The 14,791-nt window shown below is 38.2% G+C and overlaps 1 protein-coding gene across 1 annotated transcript; it reads right to left on the bottom strand.

Annotated features, from left to right (window-relative positions):
* Positions 1–1,559: 1,559 nt before the first annotated feature.
* Positions 1,560–11,748, bottom strand: slc2a6 (solute carrier family 2 member 6). Its single transcript, XM_038280350.1, has 9 exons — positions 11,608–11,748; positions 11,315–11,398; positions 9,024–9,295; positions 6,870–6,966; positions 6,495–6,594; positions 6,067–6,260; positions 5,786–5,961; positions 5,395–5,678; positions 1,560–1,888 (listed from the first exon to the last, which is right to left on the bottom strand). The coding sequence occupies exons 1-9, from the start codon at positions 11,653–11,655 to the stop codon at positions 1,560–1,562; spliced, it is 1,584 nt and encodes a 527-aa protein (XP_038136278.1). The 5' UTR covers positions 11,656–11,748.
* Positions 11,749–14,791: the final 3,043 nt, after the last annotated feature.

Genomic DNA, 14,791 nt, shown 5'->3' with positions numbered 1-14,791 from the left:
CGGTAACTAAAACAAACAATAAATCCTTTAGTACAACAAAAAAAACATCACATTTTAGGAGCAGACCATGAGAAAGAGTACATAATGAAATGTTATTATAATATTTAACAGTAAAAGCACACAAAGGCTGAGGTCCTTTGGAGTGGGCAGGCCCCTGCTTAAAACCTTCTATGACTCTCTGGAGGCATCAGCCCTCCTCTACCCTGTTGTCTGCTGGGCCCCTGGCAGCACAAAGCGGGACAGAAAGAGAATGAACAAACTGGTGAGAAATGCCGCTTGTGTCCTAGGCTGCATTCTGGACTCAGAGGAGGAAGTGGCTGAGGGGAGGCTGCTGTCCAAGCTTACATCCATCATGGACAACACCTTCCACCCTCCGCACCAGTCTGTAGAGAAGCTGAGCAGTTCCTTTAGCGAAAGACTTTTACACCCTTTCTGTGAAAAGGAGCGCTACCGTAGGTCTTTCATCTCTGTGGCCATCAGACTTAACCATGTGACACCATAACTGCAATAACTAATGTGCAATTAAAATGTAATACCCTGTGCAATAACCTGTGCAATAATCCTGTCAAATAAGAGACTTCAGCTGTTATAATTATCTCACTATCTCACAGTTATTCTTTACCTGGTACCATTTTCTCGATCCACCGTATATATGTGGACGCACTATATATACCCCATGCACCTCTTCCTCTTTTTGGCACCTTCTTCTGGCACTATTGTAGCCAATGCACTTGTCACTAGCCAATGTGACAAGTGCATTTCTCCAATGTGAGATCAATAAAGTCTATCTTATCTTATCTTATCAAAGACATTTTAGCATATGGTGTAAAAACAATTAAAAGAAGTCAGTATTTTTTTCATGAGTGTAGCTTTAAACTTTTCCATACTAAGGCTGTATTTCCCTTTTTTGAACTACTGAGGCCATGTTTTGTTCTGTCTGACCTGAATCTTTGCAGCTATTATACTGCTATTTTATAAACGTATGGTTTCACCATGAATGAAAGAAAGGAAATACTATAAACTCTAATCTAAAGCATGATCATAATTTTGTTTGCTTGATCCTTCTCTACCAAGTATACCAGGTTCAAGAGCTATTTATACTACATGAACTATTTCCCATTGTGTACACATTATGTACAAACTACAAATCTGACCTTAATGGAAGAATAAAAAAGAAGCAATACAAATAATGTGTTTGACACAAACTATAGAACTTAAACGCTGCGGTTTCCAGAAACTGGCTTCCAATCTTAGAAAACTTGAGCTATTTTACAAAATAAAGTGCAAAGATGGAGAAGGCTAGCAGACAATATGCAGATATAAGGGCAAGGAAATAGGATTCTATAGAGCATTAAAACAGTAAGAGTTAATGCAAGTTTGTCATAGATCTACAGTCTAAGAGCATTGCCTCCAGTTACAACATGATGGACCACTTTGTTTAGTCAATTACATGGAATCCCAACATGATGCCATAAGGTTTGTAGTTTTGTAGTAAAAAGGGAAATTAGAAAAAAAAAAAGGAAAAAGACTTTTAGAGTAAGAAGCTGCCATTCCTGTTTTCAACTGGAAACGACACTAGGATGATTTTCCCTGATGGTGAATGTGCGTCCTGTCCTAAAGTAGTTCTCTATTTCCTCCAGCGAGCGTTTGCGAGTCTCTGGGATGCACACGGCGTTGAACAGCAGGCAGAAGACGCACACTACAGTGAAGATCAGGTAGGGCACGTAGAGCCCATAGGCGTCTACCAAGTGGGTAAAGGCTTGTGTCAGGGCGAAGGCCGTCACCCAGCTTACGGTGACACATAGGCCTGATGCCACGCCCCTCGCCACCAGCGGCAGAACCTCTGACATCAGCAACCAAGTGATGGGTCCCCATCCCATGGCGTATCCTAGGAAACAGCCAACAATGAGATGACAGAGCAAGAAACAGGTGGAGCATAAAGTTTTTGTTTTGCTTCAGTGACACAGCTGTGACGACATGATAACCAGTTTCACCTGCCAGGATTTAATGAGTTTGAGGACACGAATGTAGACAATTAGGAAGGCAACAGTTAATTGGGCTCCAGTAGGTTAAGAAAAAAATCTGCAGCTGTTACTAATGGGGTTGCAAAAATAAACAGTGTGAATACTCCTAATGACTTCTGCATGTTGATAGTCCAGTTGTTCGGTGAATCGGCTGGTAGACACACCTTCTTCCACCTTTAACGCAGAAGAGGCCTCTTTCCTGATACCTTGTCACTTTGATATTATTGTTCTATGAGGCCAACATCGTATTAATCACACAAGTAAAATGTTATTTCTTTAAATCAAAATTAAACATGAGGAATGGTGTTGAAGAATGAGATAAATACCCATTTAAAAATAGATGCAACCAAGAAATGCTTATAATAAACATTTTCCATACAGCTAAGAGCTCATCATCATGAGGAAACAACTGATATTATGATAACCAGAAAAATAATAAACGCTTAAAAGTTTTCCTCCCTAAATAAATACACATTTTGGTATTGCTCATGATCAGGTTAGCAGGTTATCAACTTAATAAAACTCTTTTAATTACTGTGATTATTGTTACAGTAGTTTTCCTTTTGTCTTTATTTTTTTTCTGCCCCCTGCTGGTAAAAATATTGCATGTCTACAATACAATAAAAAATAATTAACAATTTTATATGCATATATGACATAACAGAAACTAGTGGCACTTTTTGTGTTTTTTTTTTTCTAGGTTATAACCATAGTGGCCTTTTTCTCACTGTGACTATGACCATGATATATCCAATTTACTACATCTTTCTCATTAAGAAATAGTATCAGACACATCTATGTGTTGCACCAGTCCTCTTAAGTAAATAACATTTGATAAATATGAGCCAGAAGCTCTAAATAATATTGAGTGATTAAAACATGGATGCTCCAAAGTTAGCACACAGCTTCAGTCACTTCAGCTAGTAACCACTGATCAGGCCCGAAATCTAGGTGTAGTGCTGGATTCAGACTTGAACCTCCAAAACCATTTAAAGACAATAACAAGGTCGGCTTTCTATCACCTGAAGAACATTTCCAGGATTAAAGGACTAATGTCTCAGCATGATCTGGAAAAACTAATCCATGCGTTTATTTTTTGTCGAATCGATTACTGCAACTGTGTTTTCACAGGTCTGCCTAAAAAGTGGATCAGACAGCTGCAGCTGATCCAGAACGCTGCTGCCAGTGTCCTCACTAAGTCTAAGAAAGTAGAGCACATCACCCCAGTTCTAAAGTCCTTAAGCTGGCTCCCTGTATCTCAGAGAATAGACTTTAAAATACTTCTGTTAGTCTATAAATCTCTGAATGGCTTAGCACCTAAATACATCACAGACTTGCTATCAGTGTATCAACCCTCCAGACCACTCAGGTCTTCTGGCTCCAGCCTGCTCTGCATACCTAGAATCAGAACTAAACATGGAGAAGCAGCATTTAGTTCTTAACCCCTTGAACCCTACAGACCCACCGGCGGGTCCAGCTGCTACATGACCTCGTAATTTTACCAAACCCCCAGTATTGATGTAAAAAACATATTTGGCACAGTTTGGTGACATTTATGGATAAATGTGCCAAAATGGCCTCTCCGCCTAAGAAATTTCTCACTAATACCATTCTAAAATAAATATGATTCATCTGATTGAGTCCAAATTTGGTATCTTTTTACACAACATTTAGATTTGAGAGTCTGTACTACTTTTTTGTGCTATAAATAATATTTTGGTAGTGTTTTGCAATGTTTATTTCAAAGAAAATTTTGGCGAGGTTCAAAAAATGCAAAATATTTTGTATTTTGTCCCTAATATTTCAGGCAGGGTCAAAGCTACAATGGTGCTGACACCAGAAAACCATTCTATGACATCTTACCTTTACAGACGTACCAAAAGTTTCTTCTTAAATCTAATAGCTTTGAGGCTATAAGTTATTTACTTTTGTGTGTTTTTTGTCAGGCAGAAATTTATTTATACCCCCTCAGGGTGTAAGAGGCTATGCTCCACTTATCTGGAACAAACTTCCAGAAAACTGTAAAAGTGCGGAAAGCCTGAGTTCCTTTAAATCAGGGGTGTCAAAGTGGTTCCAGAAAGGCCGTGTGGCTGCTGGTTTTCTTTCCATTCTATCAAGTCATCAGGTTAGACTAGACTCACCTTGATGAGATAAATGGAGTCTGGTGTGCTAGTGATTGGGTGGAAAGAAAACCAGCAGCCACACAGTCCTTTCTGGAACTAGTTTAACGCCTGTGCTATAAATCAAGACTAAAAACACATTTGTTTAGGATTGCCTTCAACTGTTCTAGTTAAACAGTCAAACTGAAACATCATTAGTTCAACTTTTTTATTTTCTTTAGTCCAACTGCTTTTAATGTTCTTTCTTGTTTCTGCATTTTTTGTATTATTTATTTTTTCTTCTACTTGCTCTGATTCTGTTTTATTTTCCTATATTTTAATCATGTAAAGCACTTTGCATTGTCTTTGTACTGAATTGTGCTATACAAATAAATTTGCCTTGCCTTGCTTACCACTGAGCCTACATTGTTATTCAAAGCATCTAAAAATATTTTAAAATGCACTTTTCTGAAATAAAAGGAGCCTTGGTGGTCATACCTCTCAAAAATGGAAGGCCAATACTTATTAGAATAGATGCTGTGTCAATTAACAAATGCTGTAATGAGTCAATGGATTGTTTTTCAGTGAGTATATTCAGTTTTTGTTAGAAGAGATAACAGTTTACCTTTACTTTCCCTTTTCTCATTTTAGGAAAAATACACAATATAATTTTAAATAACTAGGAAAAAGGGAAATCAGTGGAGGATGTTTGTGAGCACAAAGTTTCTGAGGTAGTAAAATGTTTTCTGCTAACATGGTTTTGGTTATTTTATAATAAAGTTGCTTTGTTTAAAACAAAAACAACCGTTTTTACAGCAATTATTTTTCTGTGAAAATCTATTTACTCTTTTCTTTTAGTTTCTGAGCCAAATGAATGACTATGTATTGAATTCCTTTTCATATTATTACCTTCATGGTGTTAGCTTTAAGGGACTTTTTAACTCTAAAGGCTAAACAGGTTTACTGTTTGTGTAGTGTGGCAGTATTCTTGGAAGAGAGCTTTGACAGAGACATTACTGCAGTGCATTTGAATCCTACAGTCTTGCTACTCCTTACTGGAAAAACTGGTTTTAAAAGTCTTCAGCTTTTTAATTCTCGCTCAGTCTAGAAACTCTGGTTTCTAGACTTAGCGAGACTACCCAGGTGTTTATTTGGCAACACTTGAATAACTTATTCTCTTTACTTTCTGCATTTCTGAATTTAAGATCTAAAAATAAATGTATTTCTCAGGCCATTTTGACTTAAAATTTCTACCTGCTGTCAAAACTCACCGAATATAAACACCACAGTGCTGATGAGAGGGAGGAGGCTCATAGCCGTTCCCTGGCTGGCCTGTAACATGCTCCCCAGCTCAGTGTGGGAGCTATAGGCGGGAGTTGTAATGTTTATAGCCGGACAAGGAGTGGTGTGGGAGATCATGGTTAGAGTCAGAGAGGACAGAAACATCAGCATGCTTGAAGTGTACAGCAGGGCTTTACGTCCTGCCTTGTCCATCAGACTGGCCGCCACAGCAACAGAGAGGAGACGGACCGCGCCCACAATGGCAGCGTCGTACCTCAAAGAGAGAAAGACAGGAAGCTGCTTTTAGTCGACATAACCCAAGCAAGTCATACAATTCAACAAAAGATCGGAGAAGCGATTCGCTTTTGTAGGATGTCCAACCTGGCCTCCAGTGTGACGTTGCTCTTGGCAAATATGGGCTCCAGGTATACAAGAATTGGCGTGATTCCGGTCATTTGTTGCAGGAAACGCATCACAACTGAGATCAGGATTGGCTTGTAATAGATGGGCGAGGCCAGTTGAGCCCAGGTGATTTTAACCTGTGTATTAATGCTGTGCTGGAGCAACAAAACAAAGCAAATATTCAATTATTCACAATGAAAATATTGAATTTTCACTGATGTATTTAAAAACAACACAATTTTCATGTTCCTCTGCTCTACCTGTATGGCACTGATCTCTATGTTAGTGTTGTAGTTGCTGCCTCTCAGCCAGCGGAGAACTTTTTCTGCTTTCTGCACTTGGCCAAGGGAGAGGAGTCTCCTGGGGGAGGAGGGCATGAACGCCAGCAGAACAACCATAATCACTGCTGGCACGGACCCTGCCACCGCCAGCCAGCGCCATGGGACCACCAGACCTATACATCATGGGGTAACACAAACAAGGCATGCGGTAGAACAAAAGCACATAGCTGACATGCCCTCTTGACATGTCAATGACATCGCTGTGTCACTCAGCAAAGAGAGAACAAAAATGCAGGTTGCCTGACCTGCTTCACATGTGAAACATGCTACTCTTTTTAGCATCATCCCTTTACTGCTCTTTAGCAAAAATCCCTTAGTGTGTTAATGAGGGTAAAAATATATATTACCAAGGGCATAGAGTGTCAGGGTCCCAAACACAGCTGTGATCTGGGGGCAGGAGCCCAGAGCCCCTCTCACTTTTTTGTGGGAAATCTCAGAGATATAAACCTGTGGAATAAGCAGACAAAAAAATCTTATATAGTTATATAGTTAGTTTATAGATATAGAAAATGTTTTTGTTTTTAAAAAAATGGTTTGTAGGTAAAAGTTATGGCCAAGTGTGGTTGACTTCTTAGGATGCTCTGCACCTTGGTTTGGATATTTTCTGGGTATAAGACTGAGCATTATGTGTCACTGGGGGAAGGAAGAACCATGTTTCTCTACTGGATCTGTGACCCAAAGGGAAACCAAAGAGAAGGATTGGATCAAAGTACATAACTCACAGGAATTGATGCAGCAGTCATCCCGCCTGCAACACCAGTAAGGAACCGGCCTGTGTGGAGCATCCACAGGTTTACAGCTCCTCCCATCAGCATGTACCTGAAAGACACGTGTTAGGTACTATGTTACTAAACCTTTAACTTTTTAATCTGATGCAGACATTAAAACATCTATCACATTTAAGGTTTGAAATATTCCATTTTGTGTAAGTCATAACAGTATCGCAGCAGGCTGAAAAGCAGTCAGGAGAAGTAGAAACATTTCAATATTTAATTGTAATTGTCAGATTTAGGAAGAATAAAAATGTATGATCAGCAAAAGAATGACTGAGCATTGAGATTGTTTCATTTCTTAGTATTTCTTTTCTGACCTATTGTTTGTTTTTGGGCTGACACAGAGAAATACCCAGCCTGATGCTACTGACTGGATGAAAATCCAGTTTCACTATTATATTAAAACCATATAATTTAACTTTCAAGTTTAAAAAGTCTTAAAAATTTTTTCTTAGGTCTTTGATTTCCATTCTGCAAATCTATTCGTTATATCCACACATATAACCTTAGAACTAAACAAGCAAAACAATTTTTTTTTCATATACATTTAAATGTATGCAAAATCCGACAATTCTTTTGTATTTCTGTTTCTTTCTGTAAGTCTCCTTCTGTCTCTTCAAACCACAGAACCACACTGAGTCTGGTTCTGCTGGAGGTTTCTTTCTGTCAAAAGGGAGTTTTCCTCTCCACTGTCGCTAAAAGCATGCTTGGTTCACTGAAAAAAATAATGCAATCACTTTTGGCATTTATTTAATCATATTTAGTTACTTTAACACAATTTTTTTATGTCCTGTCCTGCTAACATAAAACAATTATGTTAAAGTAACTAAATATGACTAAGTCAATGCCAAAGACGGTTGCATTATTTTTTTAGTGTTAGGATTGCCTTCAAGTCAAGGAGTCGATGCAATCAGCTGACCTTCTTTAGATAGAAAACGTTAAATCAGTCTGACTGTATGATCTGGTTGAATTGTCTCTGTAAAGTGTGTTGTGAATTGACACTACCGGTATATAAATGAGCTGAAATGAAATCTTATATAGGATTTTATAATTGTTTTGTTTTGTTTATTTAAAAAGGGAAAGAGTGCACTGATAAAAATCATATGATAATTTGTATTAATATAATTTCATTAAATGTAAATATAAGGCATGGCTGAACCTAGCAAGAAACTGCTTTGGAATAAGAAGAGTTTAATTAAAATGAATAATTTTCTGCATGTGATTTTTCAATTAAATTTAAGATCTTATATAAATAGAGATCTGTTTAGTTTTTCACATTTATGAAGCCATTGCATTGTTTCATTTTCTTTAATTAGGTGGAATATAATTTCCAAATTTAAGTATTAAGTTTAATCTCAGTGAGAATCATGCATTGTCTCCTAACATAAACATATAAGGGCTACGGTTTGCACCATGACATAACGTTGATATTAATAAGGTTTTTTTGTTTTTAAGTATTTTTGATATGTTCAGCTTTAAAAAAATCTGCTAAGTCAGGACATAACATTTGCCATAACATATCTGTCAACCTCCATTTAACTTCATCTTGTTGGTTAAATTATGATCGTATCATCTGCATACATTGTAATATCACACTGTCCACATACAGCGAAAAAGATAATAAATTAGATGTAAAATTTCTAGTTTCAACTGCTTGTGAAAAAAATACATGGATCATTGTAACAGTGAAAGAAAGTCTGTAGGCTGTTTGAGCAAAGGAGTTTGTCTATCAGGATTACTGTCAAATTCCTTCAGTATATGAACAACAACAAATAATTAGGGGAAAGGTACTTAGCAGTGCAATGTTAAGAGTCTGTGGAAAGTTGGGAATAACTGAGGACCTTGTTTTTTCCCTCATGATTATGTCTGTTCCATAAAATTCTGCAACCCCTAAAAATAAATCAGAAAACGTTTGCAGATCTGCATTGCTGGGAATGCACTTTTTGTTTTAGAATTTTCATTTTCAAATCAGAATTATTTATACATTTATGATATTCATCCACTTATGTAAGCATTGATTTAGGGTTGGGTGATGTAAACATTTGGTCAAAAGGTTTATTTTTTCCTGTTTAATCCAAAACGATGGTTTATGGTGAGACCCACCCAGCAGTGGAGGGCACCGCCGACATCATGATGCTCATCTTCCTTCCAATCAGGTCGTTCAGGAACATAGCCCCGAGGCCCCCAGCTGCTGCACCCAGAGAGTAGATGGACCCGAACCAGGCAGCCTGGTTGGTGTCCATCCTGAGCTGAGGGTCCACATCAGGACCTTTAAATCTTGGGAGGACGGGGGATGAGTAGACCAGGGAGTAACCAAAGTTGAAGTTTCCCAGAACAGCAGAGAACACAGCAAGATACAGCCTGGCATTACTGATCTGTAACAACATCAGAGAGAGGAGATTAAAAACCATTAGAATGAAACATTATATGGGTTTAGGCTAATCTGAAACCACTACTGCTTTTGCCATCACCAGGTTTATTAAACTGTATTTTATTTTTTCCCATTAATCAAAGTAATGTCTATTATATTATATAAGTATAAAAAGCCAAGTCAGTCCAATGCATGTGTTTAAGCTTAGTTAGAACCGTTGAAAACATGTAAAGCTATACAAGTTACTTTTTCACATGACCTAAAAAACAACTACTGATCTGTGAAAAAACACACGCTTAATTCTGTCTGCACACACTCATTAGGAACCTGTTCAATTTAATACTACACTACAGTATATTGCATGATATTCAGACTCCTTACTTTTAATAGTTTTTTTTTTGTCGAATGCACAAATTATAATGTATCTGCTAAAGCTTTTAATGTGAAAGAGAAACAGAAAGTGGTATGGAAATGTTAGAGGGTTTTCAAATTCTTTAACAAGTTACAAACTGAAAAGTGTGGTGTGCATCAACCCCTCACTTAAAACCTGGTACAAGAAAGCTGCCTAAGAAAGTAAGAAATCATATTTGCTCTGTTATAAAAACAGGTAGGAACCCATCAGGCATGTGGAAGATTGTAATCTATTCTAGATGCAGGTATCCAGACAAACATGCACAAACAAACTTGAAACCTTAATATTCAGAGATGCTCTTGATCTAAATACAGTATGTGCATGAATGTCATTCGTCACGATTTACATATCTATAAAGACTTTTCCAGCTTTTATTTGAACAAAAAATGTTCATCAACAACTGACTGAAGGGAAACTGAGCAGACAGTGTCAATATTTTTCTTTCCAGTTTGCAACTACCCAGAGGAAAATTGTACTGCTCAATGTTTGGTCTTCTAGATCATGAGACATATTTGAATTTCTTATCTCAGCATCGATTAAATTTCAGTTTTGGCTCAAAAGTTTCTTGTGTGCCCCTCCTAAAATTCACTTGGAGAAATATGGTGAAGAGTCATAAGTTCAGATATTTTGCAAAACTTGAATTCACACATTCACACCCATATCGTAATCACAGCTGCCCTGGAGCTAACAAACAGAAGCAAATCTGCCATACACATATAGTCACTTGCCCAAGGACACATCAATATTGAAAGCTGGGGTTTGAACCCACAACCTTCTGGTTTAAGGGCAACTGTTCCTGTCAAAAAAACGAGTAATAGTGAGACAAAAAGGTGGATATGGAAATTTAGAGAGTGTCTCCACTTTGTTGAACAAAATTCATCCAAAAATGGATATATCTCTTTACAGCCAGGAATTAATGAAAATATGACACATAAATTATTCAAATCTTCTTTTGCCTTATAATCCTTTGTTATGGTCATGCCAAAATATTTAATTTCTTCTTCCAGTGGGATTGCATTTAAGGTTCTCTACTGATAATCGTGTATTCTTTTAAGTCTTCCCCCAAAATAAGTATGAAAATTTAAAGTAACACCATCTTGACCAGGTGATTTGCCTATTGACATTTGTTTTACAGCAACATCTAACTCTTCTATTTGCATAACAGTGTTTAATGTTTTCCAAAAAGGATATTGAAGCTGTGATGAGACAAGATTTAGGTCATAGAGAAAGATCTCTGATTTCTTTGCTCGGGATCACAAGGAAACACAAAAGATGAGGAAGACTGAGAATTATATTTGAGCCTGATGAGATCTTGAAAGGAGACTAAACCAAGTTCTAGTACATTTTAATGTTCCAAAAGAAAAGCTGAGACACAGGAGAAATAAACCTAATTCTCATTTTGGTGCCACACATTAAACATCAGAATTCAGAATATGGAACGTGTTTCAAAGTAATCTAACTCAGAAGTTGATGGGTTAATTGTGTATTTGGAGCCTGACATTTCTGCAACGGTCAAACAAGAGTTGTAGAATTTATACAGAAAATGAGGAAGTTTGAATCAGTTAGAGATTAAATTTAACAGCCGGAAGATCTAAACAACTTGTTTCCCACCTGTGAGTCTGATGATGCAGTTCTCTTGAGCAGCGGCGTATTCTCTTCCATGTTTCTCTGGACGGCTGTGAAGCACCTCGATAACTACAAAGGTAACAGTTGGATTTCTGTGGTCTGTTTCAGGATTTGTAACCTTAACTTCCTGTGAGGGAGATTAACTATTGCATTACTTTATAAAACTATGCAGAACTTCCAAGGAAGCACAGAAAATCCCTCTAGTGCATCTGAAACCCAATGACAGTCCATTCTCCAAGAAAAGACTAGAGCGCCAAATAACAAAAAATCATATCTACCTCCTCCAAAGCTTTGGATCGTTTCTTTGTGGTCAGAGAGCAGGTCATGCATTTCCAAAATGACTCTAACAAACCATATCAGACAGTGAGAGACCACAACTATTCAAAACAAAACTGAAAGTTATATTCCAGTTTGTAATAGTGAACTTAAAGAGTGCCAGCATCAACTTCTGCTTTTCAAATGCAAATAAGGCCACCTCAGTACACGCAGGTCATAACCGGGAAGCAGAGGGGTTGGATCAACTATCCTAGATTGGGCCATTCAGAAAGAAAGCAGAAGAAGATGAGACCATCCTCCCTAAACTCAATGAGGGGGAACAAGGAAAGTACATGCTGTTTCCACCTCAGCCCAAATCTCATCAGGGTTATGACCACAATAGAGAACTGACCCTGAGAGCTTTGCACAATTCTTTTCAAATTTTTTTACAATGTTGCCAGGATGGAACTCCCAAACTTGGAGATTAGAGGGACAGGTTATTAAAGCCTGCAGTGTTTTGCACCCTTATCAGCATTTTTTTAATAATAGTAATAAAAAATCTAAACTCAGTCAGCCTGAATAAAGAGATGCAACAGTGATTTTTAATTTTTTTATGTTTTGCCACAGTTTGTCAGTTGGCTTCAGACCTATTCTTTCTTCCAAAACATAAATGTGATGCTCCATTTTTTCTCTTGGTGTATAATTGAGCTCTGAACTCTGCTAGAAGATAAAGACTTAGGATGTGTCCGAATGTCCGCCCTAATCACAACGCCATTTTAGATGAATGTCCTATGAATATATGAATGTCAAGTGGATGAATAAGTAGTGGACTCAAAATTTCCCACAATGCACCTTAAAAAGTAGTGATCATCTTCGGTCACTAGATGAGCAGATATATCCCGGAATACTTTGCAAGGAGAACTCTACTCCCAAAGCATCTTGGGATTTGTTTTCACAGCTGCCCGCCATCGCCATAGGCTGTGACAAATAACAAAGATGGTGCAAAAAGTAGTAGTGATTCTTTGTCCGAATGGTCAGTTAACTGAGTTCACTATAAAGTCCACTATGTAGTCACCACTCTATATAGTGATTGAGGGAATCAGGAGTTAGGGAGGATGTTTGGACACAGCCTTAGAGACTTAGACTTAGACTAACTTTATTGTCATCTTGTATACACAGAGTGTATACAAAATAAAATGTCGATGCATACAGCTTTTAAACAATGAATGAGCAGCTTACAACTGTGAAATGAATATTACCATTTAAAAAGTTCAGCAGTGATCAGAATTTAAATAGTGTAGGAGAAAAGGAAAACCAGTTTAAAGACATGGTGCAGAAGGCATTTATATGGAAAGGTTTAGTGCAGTGCAAAAATCAAAAATCAGCCACATTGGTTGTGCAAATATGATGTTTTCAAGTGTGATGCAGAGACTTGATTAGAGTTTCAACTGTTCAAAAGTCTTATGGCAGCGGGGAAGAAGCTGTTGCAGAACCTGCTGGTCCTGCATCGAATGCTGTTAAGCTTCTTCACAGAGGGCAGCAGGGAGAACAGGTCCATGGTGGGGGTGTGAGGGGTCATTTATGGCTCGGGACACGCAGCGCTGGGATGAAATGTCTTTGTAGAGAGAAAAGAAGCCCTGATGATCCCCCACACCAGTGAGACAGCTGGTCAGAACTCTCTCTATGGTGCTTCTGTAGAAGGTGGTGAGGATAGTTGGGGCAGGTGGGCTCTCCTCATCCTCTGCAGGAAGTACAAGCCCTTTTGACCAGAGAGGTGGTGTTTACAGTCCAGGTCAAGTTGTCTATGATGTGCACCTTCAGCAGTGGAGTGTGGTGAGGCCGATTCTTCCTGAATTTGATGATGAATTCCTTTGTTTTCTCCAAGTTCAGGATCAGGCTATTATCTCTGAATCAGCCCACCAGCTGCTCCGCCTCCTCTCTGTAATCCTGGCCGTTGTCGTCTCTGATGAGGCCCACAACCTTGGGGTCATCTGCAAACTTCATGATGTGAGTGGTGGTAAACCTTGAGGCGCAGTCATGTGTCATCAGAGTTAACAGCAGGAGGCTGTTAACAGCCCTGAGGGGAGCTAGTGCTTAGGGTGATGATGTCAGAGGTGTTCTGTCCGACCCGGACTGACTGAGGTCTGTTTGTGAGGAAGTCTAGCAGCCAATTGCAGAGGGGTGGATTGAAGCCCAGCTGTTCCAGTTTGCCCATCAGATGCTGTGGGATGATGGTGTTGAAAGTTGAACTGAAGTGCGAGAACAGCATCCGCACATGGGTGTTCTTCTCCTCCAGGTGTGCAAGGCTCAGGTGAACAGATAGCGTCCCCAGTGGAGCGGTTTCGTCGGTATGCAAACTGTGACCCAGTCTCAAGTCTTCTGCAGCCTCAATAAGGCTTTATTTTTGGGTTTAAGGGAAACATTGATAGATTTAAAAACAGTCTTGTTTTCAACTCTGTCAATTTCCCTGTATGTGCTGAAGAAAGACAACCCCACAGCATGATGCTGCCACCACCATGTTTCACAGGTTATGAGTGTGTGCATTGTTTTTTTTTTTTTTCTCTATCAAAACATGCATGGCTTTCCTAAAAAAGAAAAAGTAATCTTAATTTCTCAAAGGTTTATTTTCATCCAAACACAGAATTTTGATTACTTTTGGAATACTGATTTGACTGACTCTTCATCCTGCATAATGCATGACTCATTTTACTGAGGGTAGCACACTTTTTAGCTCCAGCTAAATATTTTCTGGGGTTTTTATTCGTTGTTGAAGTTAAACTAAGGTGCATTTGATAGAGAATATTCACATAATTTTAATCAGTCTCTTGGTAGGAGGTTACTAATTAACATATATGCATTTTGTAATCCAAAAAAACCCCCCAAAATGAAGTCTGTTATTCTGATGCATGTAATGGTCTATTTATAGATTTACTGGAGTTTTTATCAAAAAGGAATCAAACACAAGGGCCCGTCATAGTCATGTAATTACTCACATATTACATAGTCATGTAATATGGGAGTTTACTGTTTTGGGAGTTTGCAATGATTTTTTTTTTTTTCATGATGATTAGATTCAAACACCTGAAACAGTGTAAAAGAGTAAAATGGGTTAAATTTTAAAAACCACAAAGGTATAACATGCAAAAGGTGATGAATATAGGGGTAAATTATTAATACATCATCAAATCCAGGCACTCTTTTCGGAAA

Source organism: Cyprinodon tularosa, unplaced genomic scaffold (assembly GCF_016077235.1).
Source record: "Cyprinodon tularosa strain WSP-4 unplaced genomic scaffold, ASM1607723v1 ctg159, whole genome shotgun sequence".
In the NCBI taxonomy this organism is placed as follows: Eukaryota; Metazoa; Chordata; class Actinopteri; order Cyprinodontiformes; family Cyprinodontidae; genus Cyprinodon; species Cyprinodon tularosa.
Note: the sequence above shows the minus strand (reverse complement) of the source record. Positions and strands in the feature narration are given on the sequence as shown.